The sequence below is a fragment of the Tursiops truncatus genome, chromosome 13 (assembly GCF_011762595.2).
Source record: "Tursiops truncatus isolate mTurTru1 chromosome 13, mTurTru1.mat.Y, whole genome shotgun sequence".
NCBI classification, from domain to species: Eukaryota; Metazoa; Chordata; class Mammalia; order Artiodactyla; family Delphinidae; genus Tursiops; species Tursiops truncatus.
Window position 1 is genome coordinate 61,281,823 of NC_047046.1, and position 24,129 is coordinate 61,305,951.

Genomic DNA, 24,129 nt, shown 5'->3' on the forward strand with positions numbered 1-24,129 from the left:
ATCATTCTTAACTTTGTATTTCACTAAGATGACTGTCCTCAGCTTTCCTTAGAGCTCAGCTACAGAGGAGTGGCTGACAAGAGCAGCAGTGGGTGGGGTCTCCACTTACAGCACTAAAAGACTGCAGTACATTTTACTAATTGTCATAAATAACTATGGATCTGCAGTAATTAAAGCACTTAGGGACTTCCCTGGTGGCTCAGTGGTTGGGAATCTGCCTGCCAATGCAGGGGACACGGGTTTGAGCCCTGGTCCGGGAAGATCCCACATGCCGCGGAACAACTAAGTCCATGCACCACAACTACTGAGCCTGCGCTCTAGAGCCCACGTGCCACAACTACTGAAGCCCATGTTCCTAGAGCCCGTGCTCTGCAACAAGAGAAGCCACTGCAATGAGAAGCCCGTGCACCACAGTGAAGAGTAGCCCCCGCTTGCATCAACTGGAGAAAGCCCACACACAGCAACGAAGACCCAATGCAGCCAAAAATAAACAAATAAATAATAATTTTTTAAAAAAAAAAAAGCACTTAAAGTATCTCAATAATAAATGTGAATTAGGTTATGAGTAAACACAAATGAACTGGTGACTATGAACAAATAAACTGAAATGATCATAAAAAGCTAAGACAAGATTAAAGGGTTTTTTAAAACAAAAACTTAAGAACAACAGAAATGCCTGACTGGTATGCAAGCGACACTACTGTACCCGTTTTCTGACTATTGCTTCTACTGCAAAAACTCCCGCACACTTAGTGGGACTTTTTCCAGGCCATTTCAGGTCTTTTATATGATTATGATGCATTCCTGGTTGTTACAATGTACTTCTGTCCCCTACAACCTAATATCCCCTTACATAACTGCTTAAAGAAACTAATGGTTTGAGTACCAATTTACATTCTACTTTAATAGAACATTTAACAAGAAGCAGTTTTAATGATACTATCCTAGAAAAACATGCATTCACAGAAACGCCAAGATTGAGTGTGACAAAGTGATTAAACTATGTATTCACATGACAATATCACCGAAGACTAGGGGATGACTGTCATATTACAGACAAAAATCTTTCTCTGGGTTTTCTGTAAATGCTGTTCAGTCATCTACTAACACAGTGAAACGATGTCCATAGGATGCTGCTTTACACAAGCACTGTCTGGGCGATACAGAATTCGGGCAGGGTCCACATTGTCACCCACTGCAACTGGGCCTAAAACCCACAGTGAACAGGTTGCTCCCAAGAAGCCAGGCTGTGACATAGAGAGTGAAGGGTTTACCTTGAAGAAGGCCTCCATGAGCATCTGGTCAGGATGCAGGTCCCTCCATGGGAGTTTCTGGTAGGCACTGTGAAAAGCATACAGAATGAACTCTGGCATTTTGGGTGCTGTACATGCTTCACAATAATGTATCAGGTGTAACCGAAGGGGTCCGTCATCACCAGGCAAGAGCTTATCTAAAATTGAAAAAGAAAATATAGCTGAAGACTTTTTGGTTTATCTTTAAAACAAGTAAAAAATTAACACAAAACACAAATTTGAACTAAAAGTCTAAAAACCTAACGTTCTCAATAATTACCCAGTTTCAAAGATTTTCACGTACCAGGGAAAAAAGTGATGGCAGAACAATAATAAAGAACGGTAATTTACTTACCAGGGCGACTGGAAGGAGCAGCTGGTGTGAGGGAGATAGCAGGCGTGAACAGTTTTTCTCTAAAACTCCTAAATATATGACTTTTTAACTCAAATACACTTCCACAACCACAACCAACTCTAGGCATCCCTTCAGTCTGTTGCCTTCAGCATAAATTCAGTCTCATGCATTTGACACCTCATTCACTTGGCACCTTGGAGAAATCGAATGTTCCTCAAAAGGAAATGTTCCAGGGACTTCCCTGGTGGTGCAGTGGTTAAGAATCCGCCAGCCGGGCTTCCCTGGTGGCGCAGTGGTTGAGAGTCCGCCTGCCAATTCAGGGGACACGGGTTCGTGCCCCGGTCCGGGAAGATCCCACATGGCGCGGAGCAGCTAGGCCCGTGAGCCATGGCCGCTGAGCCTGCGCGTCCGGAGCCTGTGCTCCGCAGTGGGAAAGGCCACAACAGTCAGAGGCCCGCATACCACAAAAAAAGAAAAAAGAATCCGCCTGCCAATGCAGGAGACACAGGTTCGATCCCTGGTCTGGGAAGATCCCACATGCCGCGGAGCAACTAAGCCAGTGTGCCACAACTACTGAGGCTGCGCTCTAGAGCCCGCAAGCCACAACTACTGAAGCCCACATGCCTAGAGCCCATGCTCCGCAACGAGAGAAGCCACCGCAGTGAGAAGCCCATGCGCCGCAACGAAGAGTAGCCCCCACTCGCCGCAAGTACAGAAAGCTCACGCACAACAACGAAGACCCAACACAACCTAAATAAATAAATTTATTTTTAAAAAAAAAGGAAATGTTCCAAATGACTAAATCTTAACCCTTGGTGCAGTAAAACTAGACTGTTAACTGTCATTCAAGTAAGTCACTCTAAAACAAATTTCACATTCTTCTGTGACCTGAATCACTCAGTATTATCCTCACGGGTATCAATTACTTTAGTGCCCTCAGGAGCATTTAGTCTGAAACAAATTTTTTCAGACTTTCTGGCTCTAAGCAAAGGAATGAAATCTGGTCAAAGAAGAGAGAGCCACATACAACGAGAGCAGCAACCTGATGGGAGTTTCTCAACACTGACTTTTGAAAAATGACTAATGAGCATCAACACACGATAAGTCGACTTATCACTGCTAACATTCCTGTGCCCTCAATCCCCAGTCCTCAGGAAACAGTAACGTATGTTTTTAACAACCTTTTAAGACAGGGGTGAAGAGTAGCATTTGTTTAAATATGGATAAAAAAGATAGTTTTGTTTAAATTAGGATGGATACGTAGGAGAAGATGTCTAGGAGGTAATCTCTTAGGACCAGACCGAGCGTCTCTAGTCCCAGCCCAGACACAAATAAGTTCTGTGACCTCAGATGAATTCATTTTGCTTTCCAGGTCCTCATTTTTTCTCATCAATAAAAACAGAGAGCTGAATCAGACGATCTCACTAAAAGGCTATAATTTAATACTTCTTCATCTTGCTGTGCACAGTTCTTCTGTTTCATCTCTCTGAATTGAGTTGCCAATTCTTAATGTTATCTGTGTACTCTCCTATTCCTAGGCCACTTTTTTATTTGATATACACGGGCCTGTGAGAGTGCCTGCCCTTTTATACTAAGAAACTAAATAACAGCCTTTTGTGACAATAATTTTATGCTGAAATATTTGTCTCACTATAAATGTGTTGTGGATGGTAATATGCAGCTAGAAGTCTACCTTTCCAAAAAAAGAAAAAAAAAAAAGTGAGTGCTATTAGAATTTCATGTGTTACTCACTGAACCAATACTTTTATCAAGTAGACAACTCAGAGTACGGCACTGTCCTAAGTCTTGGGTTGGGGAGAGATAAAAAGAAGAATGTTTCTGTGCCTAGAGTTTATATCTTATAACAGCGGCGGTGGGTTAGGGGAACCGAGAGGAGATCAGATATGTAAAAAGTCAATCAAAAATACTAGATGGGGGGCTTCCCTGGTGGCGCAGTGGTTGAGAGTCCGCCTGGCGATGCAGGGGACACAGGTTCGTGCCTCGGTCTGGGAGGATCCCACATGCTGCAGAACGGCTGGGCCCGTGAGCCATGGCCGCTGGGCCTGCGCGTCTGGAGCCTGTGTTCCGCGACGGGAGAGGCCACAGCAGTGAGAGGCCCGTGTATCACCAAAAAAAAAAAAAAAAAAAAAAAACAACAAATACTAGATGGGGACTTCCCTGGTGGTCCAGTGGTAAAGAATCCACCTTCCAATCAGGGGACGTGGGTTCGATCCCTGGTCAGGGAACTAAGATCCCACATGCCGCGGGGCAACAGGAGAACAACTAAGCCCGTGTGCTCTAGAGCCCGTGCGCCACAACAAGAGAGCCCATGAGCACCGCAGCTACTGAGCCCGTGTGCTCTGGAGCCCGTGCACCTCAACTAGTGAGAAGCCCACGCACCGCAACAAAAGATCCCGCATGGTGCAACTAAGACCCGACGCAGCCAAATAAATAAATAAATATTTAAAAAAAAAAAACAAACAACTCTGGATGAGGTACATCCAGACAACGGTATATTATTCAGCACTAAGAAGAAATGAGCTATCAAGTCATGAAAGACATGGAGGAACCTAAGTGCATATGCTAAGCAAAAGAAGCCCATCTGGAAAGCTGCATAATGAATGATTCTAACTATATGACATTCTAGAAAAGCTAAGACTATGCAGAAAGTAAAAGAAATCAGTGATTGCCAAAGGCTGGGGTGGGGGAGGGATGAATAGACAGAGCACAAAGGATATTTAGGGCAGTGAAACTACTCTGTATGATACTCTGTAGACACACATCGTTATACATTTATCCAAACCCAGAGAATGTACAAGCCCCAGCATGAATCCTAATGTAAACTATGGACTTTGGGTAATAATGTGTCAGTGTAGGTTCATCGGCTATAACAAATGTACCACTCCGGTGGGGGATGGTGATAGTGGGTGGGGAGGGGGTTATGCATGAGGAGCAGGGAGGAAAGGGTATACGGAAACTCTCTGTGTTTTCTGCTCAGTTTTGCTGTGAACCTAAAACTACACTAAAAAAAAGTCTATTTTTGTATATATATAAAATATTGGATGATACATTGTTTTATATTATAACATATATATTATTGCTATATATATTTATACATATTATTATACTATATAGTCTATTATCTGATATGCTATCTACTATATATATTGTATATAAAATACTGGATGACATATTGTTAACTCCAGGACTCAGTGCCACATAAACACATGGTAGCCACGGGGGTGCGCCACTCAGATCTCCCTTCAAACAGAACTTGCCACAGATCAGGGCATAGCACCTTTAGCACCTGAGTCGAGGCCATCCTCCTCCCAGGTAGCCCTCAGCCAACAACTAAGCACTGACCTGGCTGCTTCCGCCCAAGGTAGGATCCTCAAAAAAGAATGTTGGCACTAGAACTCCCTAACCAGCTGGCCAATACTTTCTCAGCGCTGCCCTGCAGGCTGAGACTCTTCCTACTCTCCTTTCACGGGTGTTAGGCCTGCACCAGGGTCTGAAGGCTTTCTTTGCCCACCCTTATTCCTCTCCCTCTTATTTTCACAGGCAGTACCCCAAATAAATCTCAGCATTCTGGCTCCATCATGGCGTCTGCTTCCCAAGGATTCAAACTACAACAATGTGCTATAAAGATTTAGAGGCAGGAGAGAAATGTATGCACATGAACAGATATGCAGGAGAATATAAAGGGCCCGAGGCTTCATCCAGGTAGTGGAATCAGCATAAGCAAAGAAGTGGCAGAGGGAAGATCCAAGGACTTTTAGGGAACACTGAGTAGAGCAGTATGGCTGAATGGAATGCTTCCATAAAAAAAACATCACATAATGTTGAAGTGCTCTGAGCCAGACACATTTGAATGCTGAGCTAAAACATTATTACATTTAAAAGTTTCTGAATAAGAATATAATAGCATACAAACAGAATTTTTGGAAAATCAATCTAGTAAATAGGCAGGAACAGAAATGAGATAGGAAGGACAGTTAGGAGGCTATTGCAAGAATCTGGGTTGGGTGGACCTAATATCCTTACAAGCCTCCCAATACAAAACATTTAGATACACTAAGTAAAATACAACAACTCTGAAAATGCACAGCTACATACATTCAGTGGAAGAAAAGAGGTCAGAGAGACTAGGAAAGCAGAGTATTAAACTGATGCGGAAGCCTCAGTTGCCCTGGGGCTGTTTGCTTATGTGGGGTTTTCAACAGCACAAGGAAACAGAAAACAAGATTTTCTAAGGACTACACCCTCACTGAAAGGGCAGATAAGGGGGGAGGGGAACGTATCTTCTCTGCCTTAGCCTGGACTGGGAGTCAGGGAGGCAAGAAAGCTGATTGTGGTAATTGAGTATGGGGTTTGATTTCATGTATCTGTGTAGTGTGAGAAACCCAAAGCCAAGGAATTACACAGAGCCAAATGGCAACAAATGCAGATCTTCTCTGGAGGCATACACCCTCATCCTAGTCCTCATGGAATTTCCACAGATAAAGTCTCTCTAAATACGGGCTCACAATAGAAAATTACAAAATACACAAGGAAACAAGCCTCTGAAGGAACATCAAACAGAAGCATGAGCCACCCCCGAACAGAAACTTGAGATGACGGAATTGCTGCATACAGCTCATAAAGGAAAGTAAGCATGTTTAAACATTTTAAAATAATAAAAATTGAAATTTTAAATTAAAGAAAGAAGATGCTATCAAAAAGGATCGGATAGGGACTTCCCTGGTGGCGCAGTGGTTAAGAATCCACATGCCAATGCAGGGGACAGGGGTTCGAGCCCTGGTCCGGGGAAGATCCCACATGCCGCAGAGCAACTAAGCCCGCGAGCCACAACTACTGAGCCTGTGTGCTACAACTATTGAAGCCCACACGCCTAGAGCCTGTGCTCCACAATAAAGATGAGCCACCGCAATGAGAAGTCAGTGCACCACAATGAAGAGTAGCCCCTGCTTGCCACAACTAGAGAAAGACCACACACAGAGCAATGAAGACCCAACACAATCAAAAATAAATAAATAAATATTTTTTAAAAAAATAAATAAATATGTTTTAAAAGGATCTGGATAAATTTTATAAACAAACATTACTTCTAGAAACTGAAATGAAAAATTCAATGGATTTTTTTTTAAAGCAGACTAGACATAGCTGAAGAGATGGAGTAAGCTGGAAGAGAGATCTCAAGAATTTGCCCAGGGGAATTCCCCGGCAGTCCAGTGGTTAGGACTCTGCACTTTCACCGCCAAGTGTGCAGGTTCAATCCCTGGTCGGGGAACTAATATCCCACAATCCACTCGGTGTGGTCAAAAAAAAAAGAATTTGCCCAAAATGAAGCAGAAGAAAACACACCAAAAAAGTGAAAAGTCACAGAAGATAGAATAAGGTTCACCATGGGGGAAAGACAATATTTGAAAAGAGAAAGCCATAACTGATGACACTCAGCACTACCTCCCCAAAAAGATAAGAGGTTACACACTTCACACTAAATAATTGTACGGGTGATCTTTCTTTGGTCAAAGATGACAGCCTACCACATAAAGTAAAAGTAAATAAAGTAGAAAAGCAGAGGCAAAAGATTAACTGAATTACTTAAGGAAAAGTGAAAACTAACCAGAGACATGATATAACATCTTCCTACCTTTAAAACTCTTGTGCAATGAGTCAATGCAATCAGTGAACAACTGCACGATGCTTGAGGCCACCACAGCATCACTCTCCAGCCAGGGGTAATGTCGTTGGCTGCTTTAAATAAAAGAAACACACACTTAGAAAGGAAACACTATGATTAAATTACTGTACGTCCCAGAGTCTGGGGTTTGCCTAAGTTCTAGAAAACTCTGTGTTATGTAGCCCTAAGACACATTTAGAGCACTTTAAAAACTGTAAATTCCTGGAGGTGAATTGTAGCTTTTAATATCAATCATATAATTTTATTTACTTTCCTTCCTAACATTTATTCAATGTAATTAAGTTTCAGAAGTGTGCTATCTAAATAACTATTAAATTAACACCCTTTACAACACATCCAATTTATGCCCGTAAACCCATCCCTTGTGTATCTTGGTTACATTTCGAATGCCTTAGAAGACAGTTTTCTCTACCTAAAGCATGGGGGGTGAAAAGACATGTAAAAAAAGATGGTCAAAAATGAACAGAGAGGAAATAACCAAAGGAAAAACTCTTTATATGAAATTTTTACTTTCTGAATCTGGTATAGAAAGTTCAATATAAAAATAAATTCCATTAGTTCTTCCTGGAAATAGACAGGAAGCCTAAATTATGGTAAGCAGTCTCACGGTCACCACAAAATCCTGAAGCTTGTGGATTGTCTAAGGATAGCCCTCTGGAAAAGCAAAGACCCAGAACTTTTTCTGTTTTCCTCAATGGGCTCTTGAAGCAGCCTGGATGATACAAACAATCTGGACATGGTGGTCAAAGCTCTACCCTGGTCCCAGTCTAGCCCTCACCAGCTGTGGGATTTGAGCAAGACATTCAAGTTTTCTGAATCTCAGGATCAGATTAATTCACACTTATGAAAACACTTTAAATACTGTGATATATACTGTGTAATTCTTACAGAACTCTGGACATCTACCTTTTGTTTGTATGCTTTTAGAGGAAAAAAGACTCGTAAGGCAACTCCTTGCATTTGGACAGCTCAACACCTCTGTTTTAAATGCTTGTGAAATAATGCTTTCATTTAGTTGCAGAGTTCATGTTAAAAGAGCAATTCCCACCCAGTAATTTGAAAGCCAACTTAGTTCCAAAAACATAACTGATACTAGGTAAAATCAAGTTTGCCTCATATTTTGCAGTGTTATATTATCAAAACCTAATTCAGGAGAACAACATCCGTTTTTCTGAAATTAAATACCAACCTCATTCAACTTCTTTATTGTGGAAAACTGGAAATGAGTGTCCAGTTTTGCTTCAAAATCAATAGGTCTGATCAATCAGACTAACAATTCCACAAACAGAAAATGTCTTAAGTTTACTTTGTAAAGAAGCGTTCTCTAAATTTAAAATCAGATCTGTGAATCATCAGCTGGACCAAAACACCATCAGAACTTTAAGTCTATAAATTTCAAAGAAATTTGAATATCAGAAAAACTATTTACCTTTCATTGTCCTCTAAAACCAGTATCCATGGCTTAAAGAGCTGGACGATTACTGAATGTAGGGATCTTAGCACTAAAACAAAGCAAAATTTTTAGAGACAAGAAACAAGCCCATCAAATGGAGATGGCCAACAGGCACATGAAAAAATGCTCAACATTGCTAATCATCAGGGAAATGCAAATCAAAACCACAATGAGATATCACCTCACACCTGTCACAATGGCTATCAGCAACAAGAACACAAATACCAAATGTTGGCGAAGATGTGAAGAAAAGGGAACCCTTCTACACTGTTGGTGGGAATGTAAATTGGTGCAGCCACTGTGGAAAACAATATGGAGGTTTCTCAAAACACTAAAAATAGAACTACCATATGATCCAGCTATTCCACTCCTGGGTGTATATCCAAAAAAAACAACAGCACTGGGCTTCCCTGGTGGCGCAGTGGTTGAGAGTCTGCCTGCCGATGAAACGAACATGGGTTCGTGCCCAGGTCCGGGAGGATCCCACATGCCGCGGAGCGGCTGGGCCCGTCCATGAGCCATGGCCACTGAGCCTGCGCGTCCGGAGCCTGTGCTCCGCAACGGGAGAGGCCACAACAGTGAGAGGCCCGCGTACCGCAAAAAAAAAACCAAAAAAACCAAAAGCACTAATTCGAAAAGATACTATGCACCCCAATGTTCATAGCAGCATTATTTAAAATTGCCAGGATATGGAAGCAACCTAGGTGTCCATCAACAGATGAATGGATAAAGAAGATGTGGCATACACACACACACATACACACACACACATATACACACAATAAAAAAGAATGAAAATTTTCCATATGCAGCAACATATGGAGGGTTTGGAGGGCATTATGCTAAGTGAAATAAGTCAGACTGAGAAAGACAAATACTATATGATACCATTTATATGTGGAATCTAAAAAATAAACCAGTGAATATAACAAAAAAGAAGCAGACTCACAGACATAGGGAACAAACTAGTGGTTACCGTGGGGAGAGGGAAGGGGGAGGGGCAATATAAGGGTAGGGGATTAAGAGGTACAAACTATTAGGTATAAAATAAGCTATAGAGATATATTGTACAACACAGGGAATATAGCCAATATTTTATAATAACTATAAATGGAGTATAACCTTTAAAAATTGTGAGTCACTATATTATACACCTGTTACTTATATAATATTGTACATCAACTATACTTCAATTAAGAAAAAGAAAAATTAAGTCCACCCTTTGTCAAGCTCATTGATAACTATATAGAAAATCTTCTTCTTATCATCTGTATATTCATAAACCTATGGTGATATACAAACAACATATTTAATATAACTAAACATGTTTCAGTTTTCATTTGCTGCAATGAAATTTCTTAAATTGAAGAAGTTTTATTATAACACAATATCATGGACAATTTTATAACATGCATTTTTTAAAAATAAAAACTTAAACATTCTTAATGTGATAAATAATAGGAAGAAAGAGCTGGAGCCTGAAACCTATCTCTTTGTACTTCACCTTACAAAGGAGAGGCAGAAACAAGTTGAAGCAAGCACCCACTGGTAAGTGAATATAGGTATGACATATATATGGGTTCACACTTGTACTGTGTATTTCCTATTTCTTCTTCATGACACTCAGATATACAGATTTATCACCAAGTTTTAAATCTCTTAATGTGTCTGTTCAAGTCTCTTCTATTGGAAGGTCAGAACACCTAAGCTCCATGTTGCACTAAAGGCATATTACCTGTTTTGCTGCTGGCAGATGGATCTTGGGCCAAGCAGGCCATTTCTGAGTCAAGCAGTCTTTTTACAAGGTAGCCCAAGAGTGTCTTCATATCTGCCATGTAAGGACTCCATTTTGAGAATAAACCAAAACTTTTAAAGTCCAACGTGGATAACCGAAGCTTATAAAAAAAGTTTGAGAGCCACTGTATAGTCTCCATTACCTGGAAAAGAATGACCAGTTTAAAAAATGCTTACTGAATATCTACTTTCAGTAGAATACTACAGTAGACTGTGACGGAGGGCTTTGACTTTGTAATCGAGTTGCAGAGGTATATAGCATATGAAAAGTAAATCAGCAGATTTCAAACTCCTTTTCTAAAGCAAAGGAACCATTTTTTCAACTAAATTCATGTGGACCCACATCATATAAAATTGATGAAGCTGAGAGCTCTGTGGGACACTGCGCGAAAACCTGTTCGAAGGAGCCGGTGAAGCAGGAGGGTTAAGGCGGGGAGGCGAGGTACACACAGGGGCTGGTGCTGGGCTGTTCCTGAACAGAGAGGCCAGAATCAGATCTGAGGCATGAGAGAAAGCTGATCCAGCCACAGGAGGCGGGTGGGGGTAGAGGGAATGGGAGATGACTGACAAAGGAAAACACAGGGCTCTTAGAGATAAAAGGTGCTTTGTTAGATATAAATTTTAAATGTGTTCCAGTTGTTTAAAAAACATATAGGGCTTCCCTGGTGGCGCAGTAGTTAAGAATCCTCCCACCAATGCAGGGGACACAGGTTCGAGCCCTGGTCCGGGAAGATCCCACATGCCACAGAGAAACTAAGCCCGTGCTCCACAACTACTGAAGCCTGTGTGCCACAGAGCCCTCAGGCTGCAACTACTGAACCTGCGTGCCGCAACTACTGAAGCCTGCGCACCTAGAGCCCGTGCTCCGCAACAAGAGAAGCCACCGCAACGAGAAGCCCACACACCGCAAGGAAGAGTAGCCCCCGCTCGCTGCAACTTAGAGAAAGCCCGAGCGTGCAACAAAGACCCAATGCAGCCAAGAAAAAAAAAATTTTTTTAATAAATTAATTAAAAAAAAAAAAACTACAAAGGAAATGGAAAAGAAATGCACAAAAACTTCAGAGACCAAGAGCTACACACCTGCTTGTCTGACAAGAGAACATCCGGAGAGCTTTGAAGCACCGAGGTCTCAGCAGAAGCTGCCCCCTGCTGGCAGCCTGGGGCGCAGCAGCCCAGGGCTCTTAGGGTGGCTTTCCAACACTCAGGGCTCAGCAGCTGCTCAGCAGAGCCTTACCAGGCAGGGACAGAGGACAGCAAGTCAGCATCCTTCACAAACTAACTTTCAACTTGAATCAAAGAACACATGTACTTTACAAATGAATGAGTATTAAATAAAAATCCAAAACAAATTCATAAAGATCTGTGGTGCAATGTTCATTGCAGCTCTATTTACAATAGCCAGGACATGGAAGTAACCTGTCCTGAATGGATAAAGAAGATGTGGCACATATATACAATGCAATATTACTCAGCCATAAAAAGGAATGAAATTGAGTTATTTGTAGTGATGTAGATGGACCTAGAGTCTGTCATACAGAGTGAAGTAAGTCAGAAAGAGAAAAACAAATACCGTATGCTAACACATATATATGGAATCTAAAAAAAAAAAAAAAAGGTCATGAAGAGCCTAGGCGCAAGATGGGAATAAAGACGCAGACCTACTAGAAAATGGACTTGAGGACATGGGGAGGGGGAAGGGTAAGCTGGGACAAAGTGAGAGAGTGGTAGTGTATATATGACATACGTACACTACCAAATGTAAAATAGATAGCTAGTGGGAAGCAGTCGCATAGCACAGGGAGATCAGCTCGGTGCTTTGTGACCAGCTAGAAGGGTGGGATAGGGAGGGTGGGAGGGAGGGAGATGCAACAGGGAAGAGATATAGGGATATATGTATATGTATAACTGATTGACTTCGTTATAAAGCAGAAACCAACACACCATTGTAAAGCAATTATACTCCAATAAAAACGTTAAAAAAAAAAAAAAAGATCTGTGGTGAAGAGACCAAAGTTAAGAGAACCTATTGAAAGATCTGTCCACATGGACACTTGACTTTCTGTACTCTTGGTAACCCTACTGGTAGTGAGCACAGCCGAGCCATCTGAGCTGGAATCTGGGGGTGGGGAGGGGACTCCCACCTACCACCCCCTGACTGGGGAATGGTAAAGGTGCCATTTTCCTGGCTGGACAATGTGAGAGAGACAACAAAGGACCCATGGTGCAGAATGCAACTGCAGAGTCTAGGCTCTGTTCAAAAGGAGTTTCTTACTCGCCCCTAAAAGTCCACTCCTACACCAGGCAAAACCTAATGCAACACAGAAACACTATGCAAAAGTAGAGACTACCAACCAGCACTCTGCTACCTGCAAAACTGACTTCCCAGAGGACAGGAATTATACGCCCTCAGGTCCTTTCCCCCCAGAGGTGGCACAAGGATCAACTAGGACAACAGTGGCTCATAGGGGCTGGTCTAAGGGGAAGGATGATGAGGTCAGCTGCACTAGTGGGTGGGAGGTACCTAGGGGACAGTGAAGGGTCTGTGTCCCAATAGCTACTGCGGTCTGGATCTTAGGGCAGAGGCCTAGAACACAGCTACAGGTGTGGAGTCATGCATGCCTAGAAGATGTCAGTGAAGCCAGGGAAAACTGCAATGGGCTCACCCACGGCAAATCAGACGAGTAAAGGATGAAGCCCTGGGAACACCGATATGGTGGCCAGGGAGGGATGGAAACCAGGAGGCTGGAGGTTATGGAATCTGACAGAGATGGTAGTGTTTTCTTAAGCCTGTAACTGAACTACTTTTCCTGGGAAATAAAATTTTCCTGCTAAATCCAAGTCAATGGTTGCCTATATAAACAATTTATAATCTCTTTAAAAGGTTTCAGGGAAAAAACCCACAATATATGCTTAACCAGTTTTGAAAATTTAGGGCAAAACTTAGCTATGCAAATATGCATTAAAAATTATACAAGTAGGGCTTCCCTGGTGGCGCAGTGGTTGAGAGTCCGCCTGCTGATGCAGGGGACACGGGTTCGTGCCCCGGTCCGGGAAGATCCCACATGCCGCAGAGCGGCCAGGCCCGTGAGCCATGGCTGCTGAGGCTGCGCGTCCGGAGCCTGTGCTCCGCAACGGGAGAAGCCACAACAGTGAGAGGCCCGAGTACCGCAAAAAAAAAAAAAAAAAATTATACAAGTACATTTCCCTACCACCATTCTCCACGCACCCCGCAACTTGCCTCTATAGGAAACAATGAATGTTTTGTAGTGCTTTGAAAATGAGACCATACATTTCAGTATTCTTCAGGTAGTCCAATACATAAGATCATTAACTTATTCATTACACTATTTCTATGATGTAACACAAAGATTTGACATAAAGCAAAATTTAGTTTTCCATTACATCTATAAACAGTATGAAGTTTACATGAAAAAAAGTAAACACTATCTCATTTTTCAAATTTCAATAAAATTCCTGCCTAGTGAAATTTCAAAAATAAAAAAGCCTACACTCTTTATTTCTCCTCTGATCTCCAACATTGATGGAAAACTGCAGGAGGGGGACAGAAACAGTGGGAATTTGGAAAATTTAATGCTGCTCTCTTTCTCTTGGATAATATAAATACAGCGTATCATTATACAGGGATAAAATTCATTTGCAAAAAACAAGAGTCAAAAAATTAGGGGGGAAAAAGACTAAATTTATCCACCATTTTGGAATTATAGAGAAACCAACCGGCATATTAAGCATACTGTAAAGGAGCAACTTCCTCCTCTTCCCAAATCTATAGTCACCAGGGTAAGCAGGCCCACCCCAGTTCAGGACAGCTGCAAAGTCAAGGTAAACAGGTGGGTGCACGACTCCAACCCCAATGTCTAAGAGCTGTCTTGCCCAATTAGGGTCCATTCTGACATTTAGGACAATAACTGACCATTTTTACAGATAGCAACCTTTTGGGCATTGTTCATTGAGCACTTTGGGTGAAGATTAGTGATTCTAAACTCCTGCATACTTGCATTATTTTTACATTTTTGGATGACATTTGTAGAATGGTAAATGTCATATTAAACATTCACTGTGATCTAATCAGTCACAATTAAGGCACTTACTTTGCATCAGCAGCCTCAGAATGTCACTGTACTGGTCAGGGAACTGGTAGAGAAGAAGGTAAGTCCAGTGCTTACAGAAAAGATTAAATGGCATCAAAATATCTTCATCTGGTTCAAGGCCCCAGGCAGTAAGTGCCAAATGAATGGATTCCAGAAGCCTGGTACGATCAGACAGAGGAGGTTTAGTGGCGTTTAACCATTGCTTAAGATCGAACTAAAAAGAAAAGGAAATAAGAAGTTTTATTTATACTAGAAAATTAATTGAAATAGAGCAAATTGTGTGCAAATTTAGTTTGAAAGTCAAAGCTTACCTAGCATTTAGCTTTTTATAAAGATTCAAACTAAAATTTATATACTTAAAAGAATCTAGGCAGTTCAGTAACTGACGGTACCATTATGCCTCCATCTATACTTCAGTCTCTGGGATTGCAGAGGCAGTTTTCTGAGTCCTGCATACTTTTTTGCAATTTAAAAATCTTGTTGGTAAGTTTTCCCTACAACACAAGGATCAGAACTTTGTAGTTCTTCTTCACTGGTCATAGTGCCACAAACAAGCGGCCACTTTATGGAACTATCTCCATCTAATGGCCATGTTTCAAAGAGTGCATCAGTTAGTGAAAATTCAGAGTATTGATATCACCTTCCAGAATCCCAAACTATAAAACATGGTCTCCCCCATTACAAACTGATATCAGTCTCCAGGTCCTAAAAAATGCCCAGGTTTTATGACTCATAGATGTCAGAGAAGTACAACTGAAGGCAAAATAGCTAAGGCTCTGAAATTCTCAACTGGTTAAGTAAATTCATTGCCTTGGTCTGAGTTAATATTCTATTAGGAATAAAACAAAGGCAATTTGCTTAGATTGGGCTTATTCTAAATATGAGAGACTCTGACATGTTACAACTCAATTATCAAACACAATTAAGGCATACATTCAAAAGAAGAATGTACTAAATTATTACTATGAATATTTCAAAACTGTATGAAGTTTTTAAAGAGAGTTTGGGAGCTGGTCCTTTTTATACTACATGAGTAAGACTCTCCTATATAACAGAATCAGCGCCCCCAGAAGCAGCAGCTCTGGGATGCTATTTGAAGATGATATCAAATGAGAAAACGGCCTGTCAGTCTCCAGTCCACCTGGAGACACAGCTCCGAGGGAGCTGGGAAACAACAGCAGTATCTACATTTCAATGACAACATCAGGACTGAATGACAGCTCACCTTGGTCAGCAGCATGAAAATCATATCACTGTTGTCCTCACTCAGAAACTTCACCACTTTCTCATACAGCTGTATGAACTCCGCAGGCGTAGCGTTGGGAGTAAAGAAAGGTGACAAGAGAGAGCAGAGCCTTCTGTTCTTCAGAATGGTCTGAAGGACTTTTCTGCATTCTGATTTAGTGCCACTTATAAACACCTTGAAAGAATTAAAAAGGGAAAATGTCACTATATTCTCCCCTCCCCAACTTTTACTTAAGCACCCAAGTTTTAAGGAATAGTACATAAGGCAAATAGAATTTTTTCTAAATAAGAATAAGAAACAATCAAAAGAAATGTAAAATCAACATCGATAAACCTGTCACTTCCAATGTAAGTGATATTAAATATTCTGGATAATCCATTCATTTCATTTGGACACACCAAAGAAAATGTTTAAAAGATTAAAATATTGGGATAATCTGAATCTGGAAATTTGCAATGTACCCACCATGACTGCTAAGTATTCAAAGTGATTCTGCATTACGTCAAGAAAAAAAACCTTCTAGGTTACACATTTTATTGAGATGTGCTTTTAATACTTTTCAAAAGCTAATTTTTACAACTAATATACACTCAAGATAACCTCACCTTCTTATAACTTGGTTCTAATGTTTAAAAGTACTAGAGTATAAGTGAATATTTAAATAACCTCAGAATCAGGAAAGCTTTGGTAAGCTTGACCAGAGGCAGAAATAATAAAGGACAAGACTGATAGATTTGAATATATAAAATTTTTACTTCAATAAGGCAAAAATCATCATAAAATTAAAGAAAAATGACAAAGGAGAAAAATTATACCACATTCCAGATACCAGGTTAGCACTCTGAGGAGCTCTTTCAAAACAAGAAACTCACCAGCAGAAAACGTGCAAAGGACAATACCAGAAAAATCACACACAAAAATTATTAAACAGCCAATAATCATTTGCAAAGTCAGGCAATTGAACAAGTACTTAAAGAAATACAACTTAAAATAATCACAAAGTACCACTTCCCCTATTAGATTAGCAAGATTTATAAAGAATGGTCATTCCTAATGTTAGTTCTAATATGGAGAATAATAAACTCAAACCCTGCTATTATAATGTAAATAGGTACAAACTTCCCAGGAGGAGAGTATAACAATATACATCAAATGCTAATCCTTTTGACATAGCAATCATACTTCTAGGAAATTATTCTAGGAAAAATAGCACAATAATTTCACAAAGATATGTAAGAATATTTAGCTCAGGCTTACTGTAGCAAAACAACCAACCTACATAAATATTCATCCAGAGGGCACTGGCTCAATACATTACAATATATCTATACCATGGAACACTATATATTAAATACCATGATATAGGTCTGTATTTATTATCAAGAATAATGTCTAAAACATGAGTTTGAATGAAAAAAGCAGGTTATAAAACAGCATGTGCTAGTTATTAACTGTGTATTTTTACATATACACACATAAACTAATAGACATAGATACACAAGACAACCTATAATGAAATGTTAGCTATGTAACCAATATCTCCAGGAGATGAGGACTGTGAGAAATTTTTCTTTATACTTTTTTTCTAACATCTTTATTGAAGTGTAATTGCTTTACAGTGTTGTGATAGTTTCTGCTATATAACAAAGTGAATCAGCTATATACATATGTAAACCCCCATATGTCCTCCCTCTTGCAAATCCCTCCCACCCTCCCTACCCCACCCCTCTAGGTGGTCGCAAAGCACAGAGTTGATCTCCCTGTGCTATGAAGCTGCTTCCCACTAGCTATCTATTTTGCATTTGGTAGTGTATATATGCCAAAGCTACTCTCTCACTTTGTCCCAGCTTACTATTCCCCCTCCCCGTGTCCTCAAGTCCATTCTCTATGCCTGTGTCTTTATTCTTGTCCTGCCCTTAGATTCATCAGAACCATTTTTTTTTTTTTTAGATTCTATATGTGTTAGCATATGGTATTTGTTTTTCTCTTTCTGACTTACTTTACTCTGTATGACAGACTCTAGGTCTATCCACCTCACTACAAATGACTCAATTTCATTTCTTTTTATGGCTGAGTAATATTCTACTGTATATATGGGCCACAGCTTCTTTATCCATTCATCTGTCAATGGACACTTAGGTTGCTTCCATGTGCCGGCTACTGTAAATAGTGCTGCGATGAACATTGTGGCACATGATTCTTTTTGAAATATGCTTTTCTCAGGGTATATGCCCAGTAGTGGGATTGCTGGGTCATATGGTAGTTCTCTTTTTAGTTTTTTAAGGAACCTCTATACTGTTCTCCATAGTGGCTGTATCAATTTACATTCCCAACAACAGTACAAGAGGGTTCCCTTTTCTCCACACCCTCTCCAGCATTTACTGTTTGTAGATTTTTTGATGATGGCCATTCTAACTGGTGTGAGGTGATACCTCATTGTAGTTTTGATTTGCATTTCTCTACTGATTAGTGATGTTGAGCATCTTTTCATGTGTTTGTTGGCAATCTGTATATCTTCTTTGGAGAAATGTCTATTTAGGTCTTCTGCCCATTTTTGGATTGGGTTGTTTGTTTTTTTGATATTGATCTGCATGTATATTTTGGAGATAATCCTTTGTCAGTTGCTTCATTTGCAAATATTTTCTCCCATTCTGAGGGTTGTCTTTTCGTTTTTATGGTTTCCTTTGCTGCGTAAAAGCTTTAAGTTTCATTAGGTTCCATTTGTTTATTTTTGTTTCTATTTCCATTTCTCTAGGAGGTGGGTCAAAAAGGATCTTGCTGTGATTTATGTCATAGAGTGTTCTACGTATGTTTTACTCTAAGAGTTTTATAGTATCTGGCCTTACATTTAGGTCTTTAATCTATTTTGAGTTTATTTTTGTGTATGGTGTTAGGAAGTTTTCCAATTTCATTCTTTTACATGTAGCTGTTTTCCCAACACCACTTATTGAAGAGGCTGTCTTTTCTCCATTGTATACTCTTGCCTCCTTTATCAAAAATAAGGTGACCATATGTGTGTGGGTTTATCTCTGGGCTTTCTATCCTGTTCCACTGATCTATATTTCTGTTTTTGTGCCAGTACCATACTGTCTTGATTAGTGTAGCTTTGTACTATAGTCTGAAGTCAGGGAGCCTGATTCCTCCAGCTCCATTTTTCTTTCTCAAGATTGTTTTGGCTATTCGGGGTCTTTTGTGTTTCCATACAAATTGTGAAATTTTTTGTTGTAGTTCAGTGAAAAATGCCATTGGTAGTTTGATAGGGAATGCACTGAATCTGCAGATTGCTTTGGGTAGTAGAGTCATTTTCACAATGTTGATTCTTCTAATTCAAGAACATAGTATATCTCTCCATCTGTTTGTATAATCTTTAGTTTCTTTCATCAGTGTCTTATAGTTCTCTGCATAAAGGTCTTTTGTCTCCTTAGCTAGGTTTATTCCTAGGTATTTTATTCTTTTTGTTGCAATGGTAAATGGGAGTGTTTCCATAATTTCTCTTTCAGATTTTTCATCATCAGTGTATAGGAATCAAAGGGATTTCTGTGCATTAATTTTGTATCCTGCTACTCTACCAAATTCATTGATTAGCTCTAGCAGTTTTCTGGTAGCATCTTTAGGATTCTCTATGTATAAGTATCATGTCATCTGCAAACAGTGACACCTTTACTTCTTTTCTGATTTGGATTCATTTATTTATTTTTCTTCTCTGATTGCTGTGGCTAACACTTCCCAAACTATGTTGAATAATAATGGTGAGAGTGGGCAACCTTGTCTTGTTCTTGATCTTAGAGGAAATGGTTTCAGTTTTTCACCATTAAGAACGATGTTGGGGCTTCCCTGGTGGCGCAGTGGTTGAGAGACTGCCTGCTGATGCAGGGGACGTGGGTTCGTGCCCCAGTCCGGGAGGATCCCACATGCCGCAGAGCGGCTGGGCCCGTGAGTCATGGCCACTGAGCCTGCGCATCCGGAGCCTGTGCTCTGCAGCGGGAGAGGCCGCAGCAGTGAGAGGCCCGCATACCGCAAAAAAAAAAAAAAAAATGTTGACTGTGGGTTTGTCCTATATGGTCTTTATTATGCTGAGCTAGGTTCCCTCTATGCCTACTTTCTGAAGAGTTTTTACCATAAATGGGTGTTGAATTTTGTCAAAAGCTTTTCCTGCATCTATTGAGATTATTATATGGTTTTTATCCTTCAATTTGTTAATATGGTGTATCACATTGATTGATTTGCATATATTGAAGAATCCTTGCATTACTGGGATAAACTCCACTTGATCATGGTGTTTGATCCTTTTAATGTGCTGTTGAATTCTGTTTGCTAATATTTTGTTGAGGATTTCTACACCTATGTTCAGAGATATTGGCCTGCAGTTTTCCTTTTTTTTTTTTTTTTTTGTGGTACGCGGGCCTCTCACTGTTGCGGCCTCTCCCGTTGCGGAGCACAGGCACCGGACGCACAGGCTCAGTGGCCATGGCTCACAGGCCCAGCTGCTCCACGGCATGTGGGATCCTCTCGGACCGGGGCACGAACCCGCGTCCCCTGCGTCAGCAGGCGGACTCTCAACCACTGCGCCACCAGGGAAGCCCCTGCAGTTTTCCTTTTATGCAACATCTTTGTCTGGTTTTGGTAACAGGGTGATGGTGGCCTCATAGAATGAGTTTGGGAGTGTTCCTCCTTCTGCTATATTTTGGAAGAGTTTGAGAAGGATAGGTGTTAGATCTTCTCTAAATGTTTGATAGAATTTGTCTGTGAAGCCATCTGGTCCTGGACTTTTGTTTGTTGGAAGATTTTTAATCACAGTTTCAATTTCAGTGCTTGTGATTGGTCTGTTTATATTTTCTATTTCTTCCTGGTTCAGTCTCAGAAGGTTGTGCTTTTCTAAGAATTTGTCCATTTCTTCCAGGTTGTCCGTTTTATTGGCAGATAGTTGCTTGTAGTAATCTCTCATGATCCTTTGTATTTCTGCAGTGTCAGTTGTTACTTCTCCTTTTTCATTTCTAATTCTACTGATTTGAGTCTTCTCCCTTTTTTCTTGATGAGTCTGGCTAATGGTTTATCAATTTTGTTAATCTTCTCAAAGAACCAGCTTTTAGTTTTATTGATCTTTGCTATTGTTTCCTTCATTTGTTTTTCATGTATTTCTGATCTGATCTTTATGATTTCTTTCCTTCTGATAACTTTGGGTTTTTTTTGGTTCTTCTTTCTCTGATTGCTTTAGGTGTAAGGTTAGGTTGTTTTGAGATTTTTCTTGTGTCTCAAGGTACCACTGTATTGCTATAAACTTCCCTCTTAGAACTGCTTTTGCTGCATCCCATTGGTTTTAGGTCGTCGTGTTTTCGTTGTCATTTGTCTCTAGGTAATTTTTGATTTCCTCTTTGATTTCTTCAGTGATTGCTTGGTTATTTAGTAGCATATTGTATAGCCTCCCTGTGTTTGTATTTTTTACAGTTTTTTTCCTGTAATTGATATCTAGTCTCAGAGCATTGTGGTCAGAAAAGATACCTGATACGATTTCAATTTTATTAAATTTACCAAGGCTTCATTTGTGACCCAAGATATGGTCTATCCTGGAGAACGTTCCATGAGTACTTGAGAAGAAAGTGTATTCTTTTGTTTTTGGATGGAATGTCCTATAAATATCAATTAAGTCCATCTTCTTTAATGTGTCATTTCAAGCTTGTGTTTCCTTATTTGTTTTCATTTTGGATGATCTGTCCATTGCTGAAAGTTGGGTGTTAAAGTCCCCTACTATGATTGTGTTACTGTTGATTTCCCCTCTTATGGCTGTTAGCATTTGCCTTATGTATTGAGGTGCTACTATGTTGGGTGCATAACTATTTACAATTGTTATATCTTCTTCTTGAATTCATCCCTTGATCATTATGTAATGTCCTTCTTTGTCTCTTGTAATAGTCTTTATTTTAAAGTCTGTTTGGCCTGATATGAGAATTGCTACTCAGCTTTCTTTTGATTTCCATTTGCATGGAATATCTTTTTCCATCCCCTCACTTTCAGTCTGTATGTGTCCCTAGGTCTGAAGTGGGTCTCTTGTAGACAGCATATGTACAGGTCTTGCTTTTGTATCCATTCATACAGTCTATGTCTTTTGGTTGGAGCATTTAATCCACTTACATTTAAGGTAATTAGCAATATGTATGTTCCTATTACCATTTTCTTAATTGTTCTGGGTTTGTTTTTGTAGGTCTTTTCTTTCTCTTGTGTTTCTTGCCTAGAGAAGTTCCTTTAGCATTTGTTGTAAAGCTGGTTTGGTGGTGCTGAATTCTCTTAGCTTTTGCTTATCTGTAAAGGTTTTAATTTCTCCATCAAATCTGAATGAGATCCTTGCTGGGTGGAGTAATCTTGGTTGTAGGTTTTTCCCTTTCATCACTTTAAATATGTCCTGCCACTCCCTTCTTGCTTGCAGAGTTTCTGCTGAAAGATCTGCTGTTAACCTTATGGGGATTCCCTTGTATGTTATTTGTTGCTCTTCCCTTGCTGCTTTTAATATTTTTTCTTTGTATTTAATTTTTGATAGCTTGATTAATATGTGTCTCGGTGTGTTTCTCTTTGGGTTTATCCTGTATGGGACTCTGTGCTTCCTGGACTTCATTGACTATTTCCTTTCCCATGTTAGGGAAATTTTCAACTATAATCTCGTCAAATATTTTCTCAGACCCTTTCTTTTTCTCTTCTTCTTCTGGGACCCCTATAATTCGAATGTTGGTGCGTTTGATGCTGTCCCAGAGGTCTCTGAGACCGTCCTCAACTCTTTTCATTCTTTTTTCTTTATTCTGTTCCCTGGCAGTTATTTCCACCATTTTATCTTCCAGCTCACTTATCTGTTCGTCTGCCTCAGTTATTCTGTTATTGATTCCTTCTAGAGTATTTTTAACTTCAGTAATTGTGTTGTTCATCATTGATTGTTTGCTCTTTAGTTCTTCTAGGTCCTTGTTAAATGTTTCTTATATTTTCTCCATTCTGTTTCCAAGATTTTGGATCACCTTTACTATCATTACTCTGAATTCTTTTTCAGGTAGGTTACCTATTTCATCTTCATTTATTTGGTCTTGTAGGTTTTTACCCTGCTCCTTCATCTGTAACATATTTATTTGTTGTTTTTTTTTTTTTTTTGATGGGTGGTGCTGTATTCCTGTCTTATTGGTTGTTTGGCCTGAGACGTCCAGTACTGGAGTTTGCAGACAGTTGGATAGAGCTGGGTCTTGGTGCTGAGATGAGGACCTCCATGAGGCCTCACCCCGATTGATATTCCCTGAGGTCTGAGGTTCTCTGTTAGTCCAGTGGTTTGGACTTGGAGCTCCCATCACAGGAGCTCGGGCCTGACCTCCAGCCTGGGAACCAAGATCCCACAAGCTTCGTGGAGCAGTAAAAAAGAAAAATAGGAGCAGTACAATGTCAAAGAATCAAAAACAAAACAGAATTAGAAAGACAAAAATTATATTAGGAAAAATAAAACTATAACTGAAACAACTGCAACAAGGTAAAATAAAACCACAACAGAAGAAAGAAGAAAAAAAACTAAAAAAAAAAAGAAGGGCAGGGGCAGGGGGTAGGGCGGAAACAAGCCAAAGGAGAGAATAACAAAGTATAAAGAATAAAAGAAAAATAGAAAAATGAAAGATTAGGAAAAATAAGAATATAAAAGAATCAACAGAACCCCAATCTAAAAGAGGAAAAAAGGAAAAAAAAAAAAAAAAGCCTTGGCTATGGGGGCAGAGTTTAGGCGGGGTGGAATTTAGGCAGGGGTGGGGTTTAGGGTGGGGCAGGACCTAGACAGGTGGGACGTGACGTTTGAGCATGGGGCGGGGCCTAGGCTCAGGATCCATGCAGCCAGAAAAGGCCTTGGGGGTGGGGCCTAGGTGGGGCGACATTCAAGCGTGGGGCGGGGCCTCTGCTTAGGACCTGCGCAGAAGGGGAGAGGCAGCACGTGAAAAGGAGGGCCTGTGGAGTGTGGAGTTCTGGGGTTTGTAGGTGGGGCCCTGGGTGAGGGTGTGTGGGTGGAGTTTAGGCCCAGAGCATTGAAGGGTTTCTCCGAGTGTAGAGGTGGGGTCCTGGGTGGGGGTGTAGGGGCGGGGCTTGGGCTCTGCACAGCAGGAGGGAGGCTCCGAGGGCAAGAGGATTAGGCCCGGGAGCCCAACAGGCTTCCCGGTGCCTAAGTGGA

At 40.5% G+C, this 24,129-nt stretch overlaps 1 protein-coding gene across 2 annotated transcripts in view; it reads right to left on the minus strand.

The window, feature by feature from the left end:
- The window catches only part of EPG5 (ectopic P-granules 5 autophagy tethering factor), a 129,845-nt gene that overhangs the window by 20,690 nt on the left and 85,026 nt on the right, over positions 1–24,129 (minus strand). For both annotated transcript variants that reach the window (XM_019936977.3, XM_033837706.2), the window contains exons 30-36: positions 15,933–16,127; positions 14,708–14,921; positions 11,679–11,827; positions 10,540–10,741; positions 8,781–8,853; positions 7,301–7,404; positions 1,275–1,450 (exon numbers count right to left, since the gene is read on the minus strand). In XM_019936977.3, the coding sequence (XP_019792536.2) occupies positions 1,275–1,450; positions 7,301–7,404; positions 8,781–8,853; positions 10,540–10,741; positions 11,679–11,827; positions 14,708–14,921; positions 15,933–16,127 (1,113 nt within the window). The remainder of the gene's footprint in view (positions 1–1,274; positions 1,451–7,300; positions 7,405–8,780; positions 8,854–10,539; positions 10,742–11,678; positions 11,828–14,707; positions 14,922–15,932; positions 16,128–24,129) is intronic.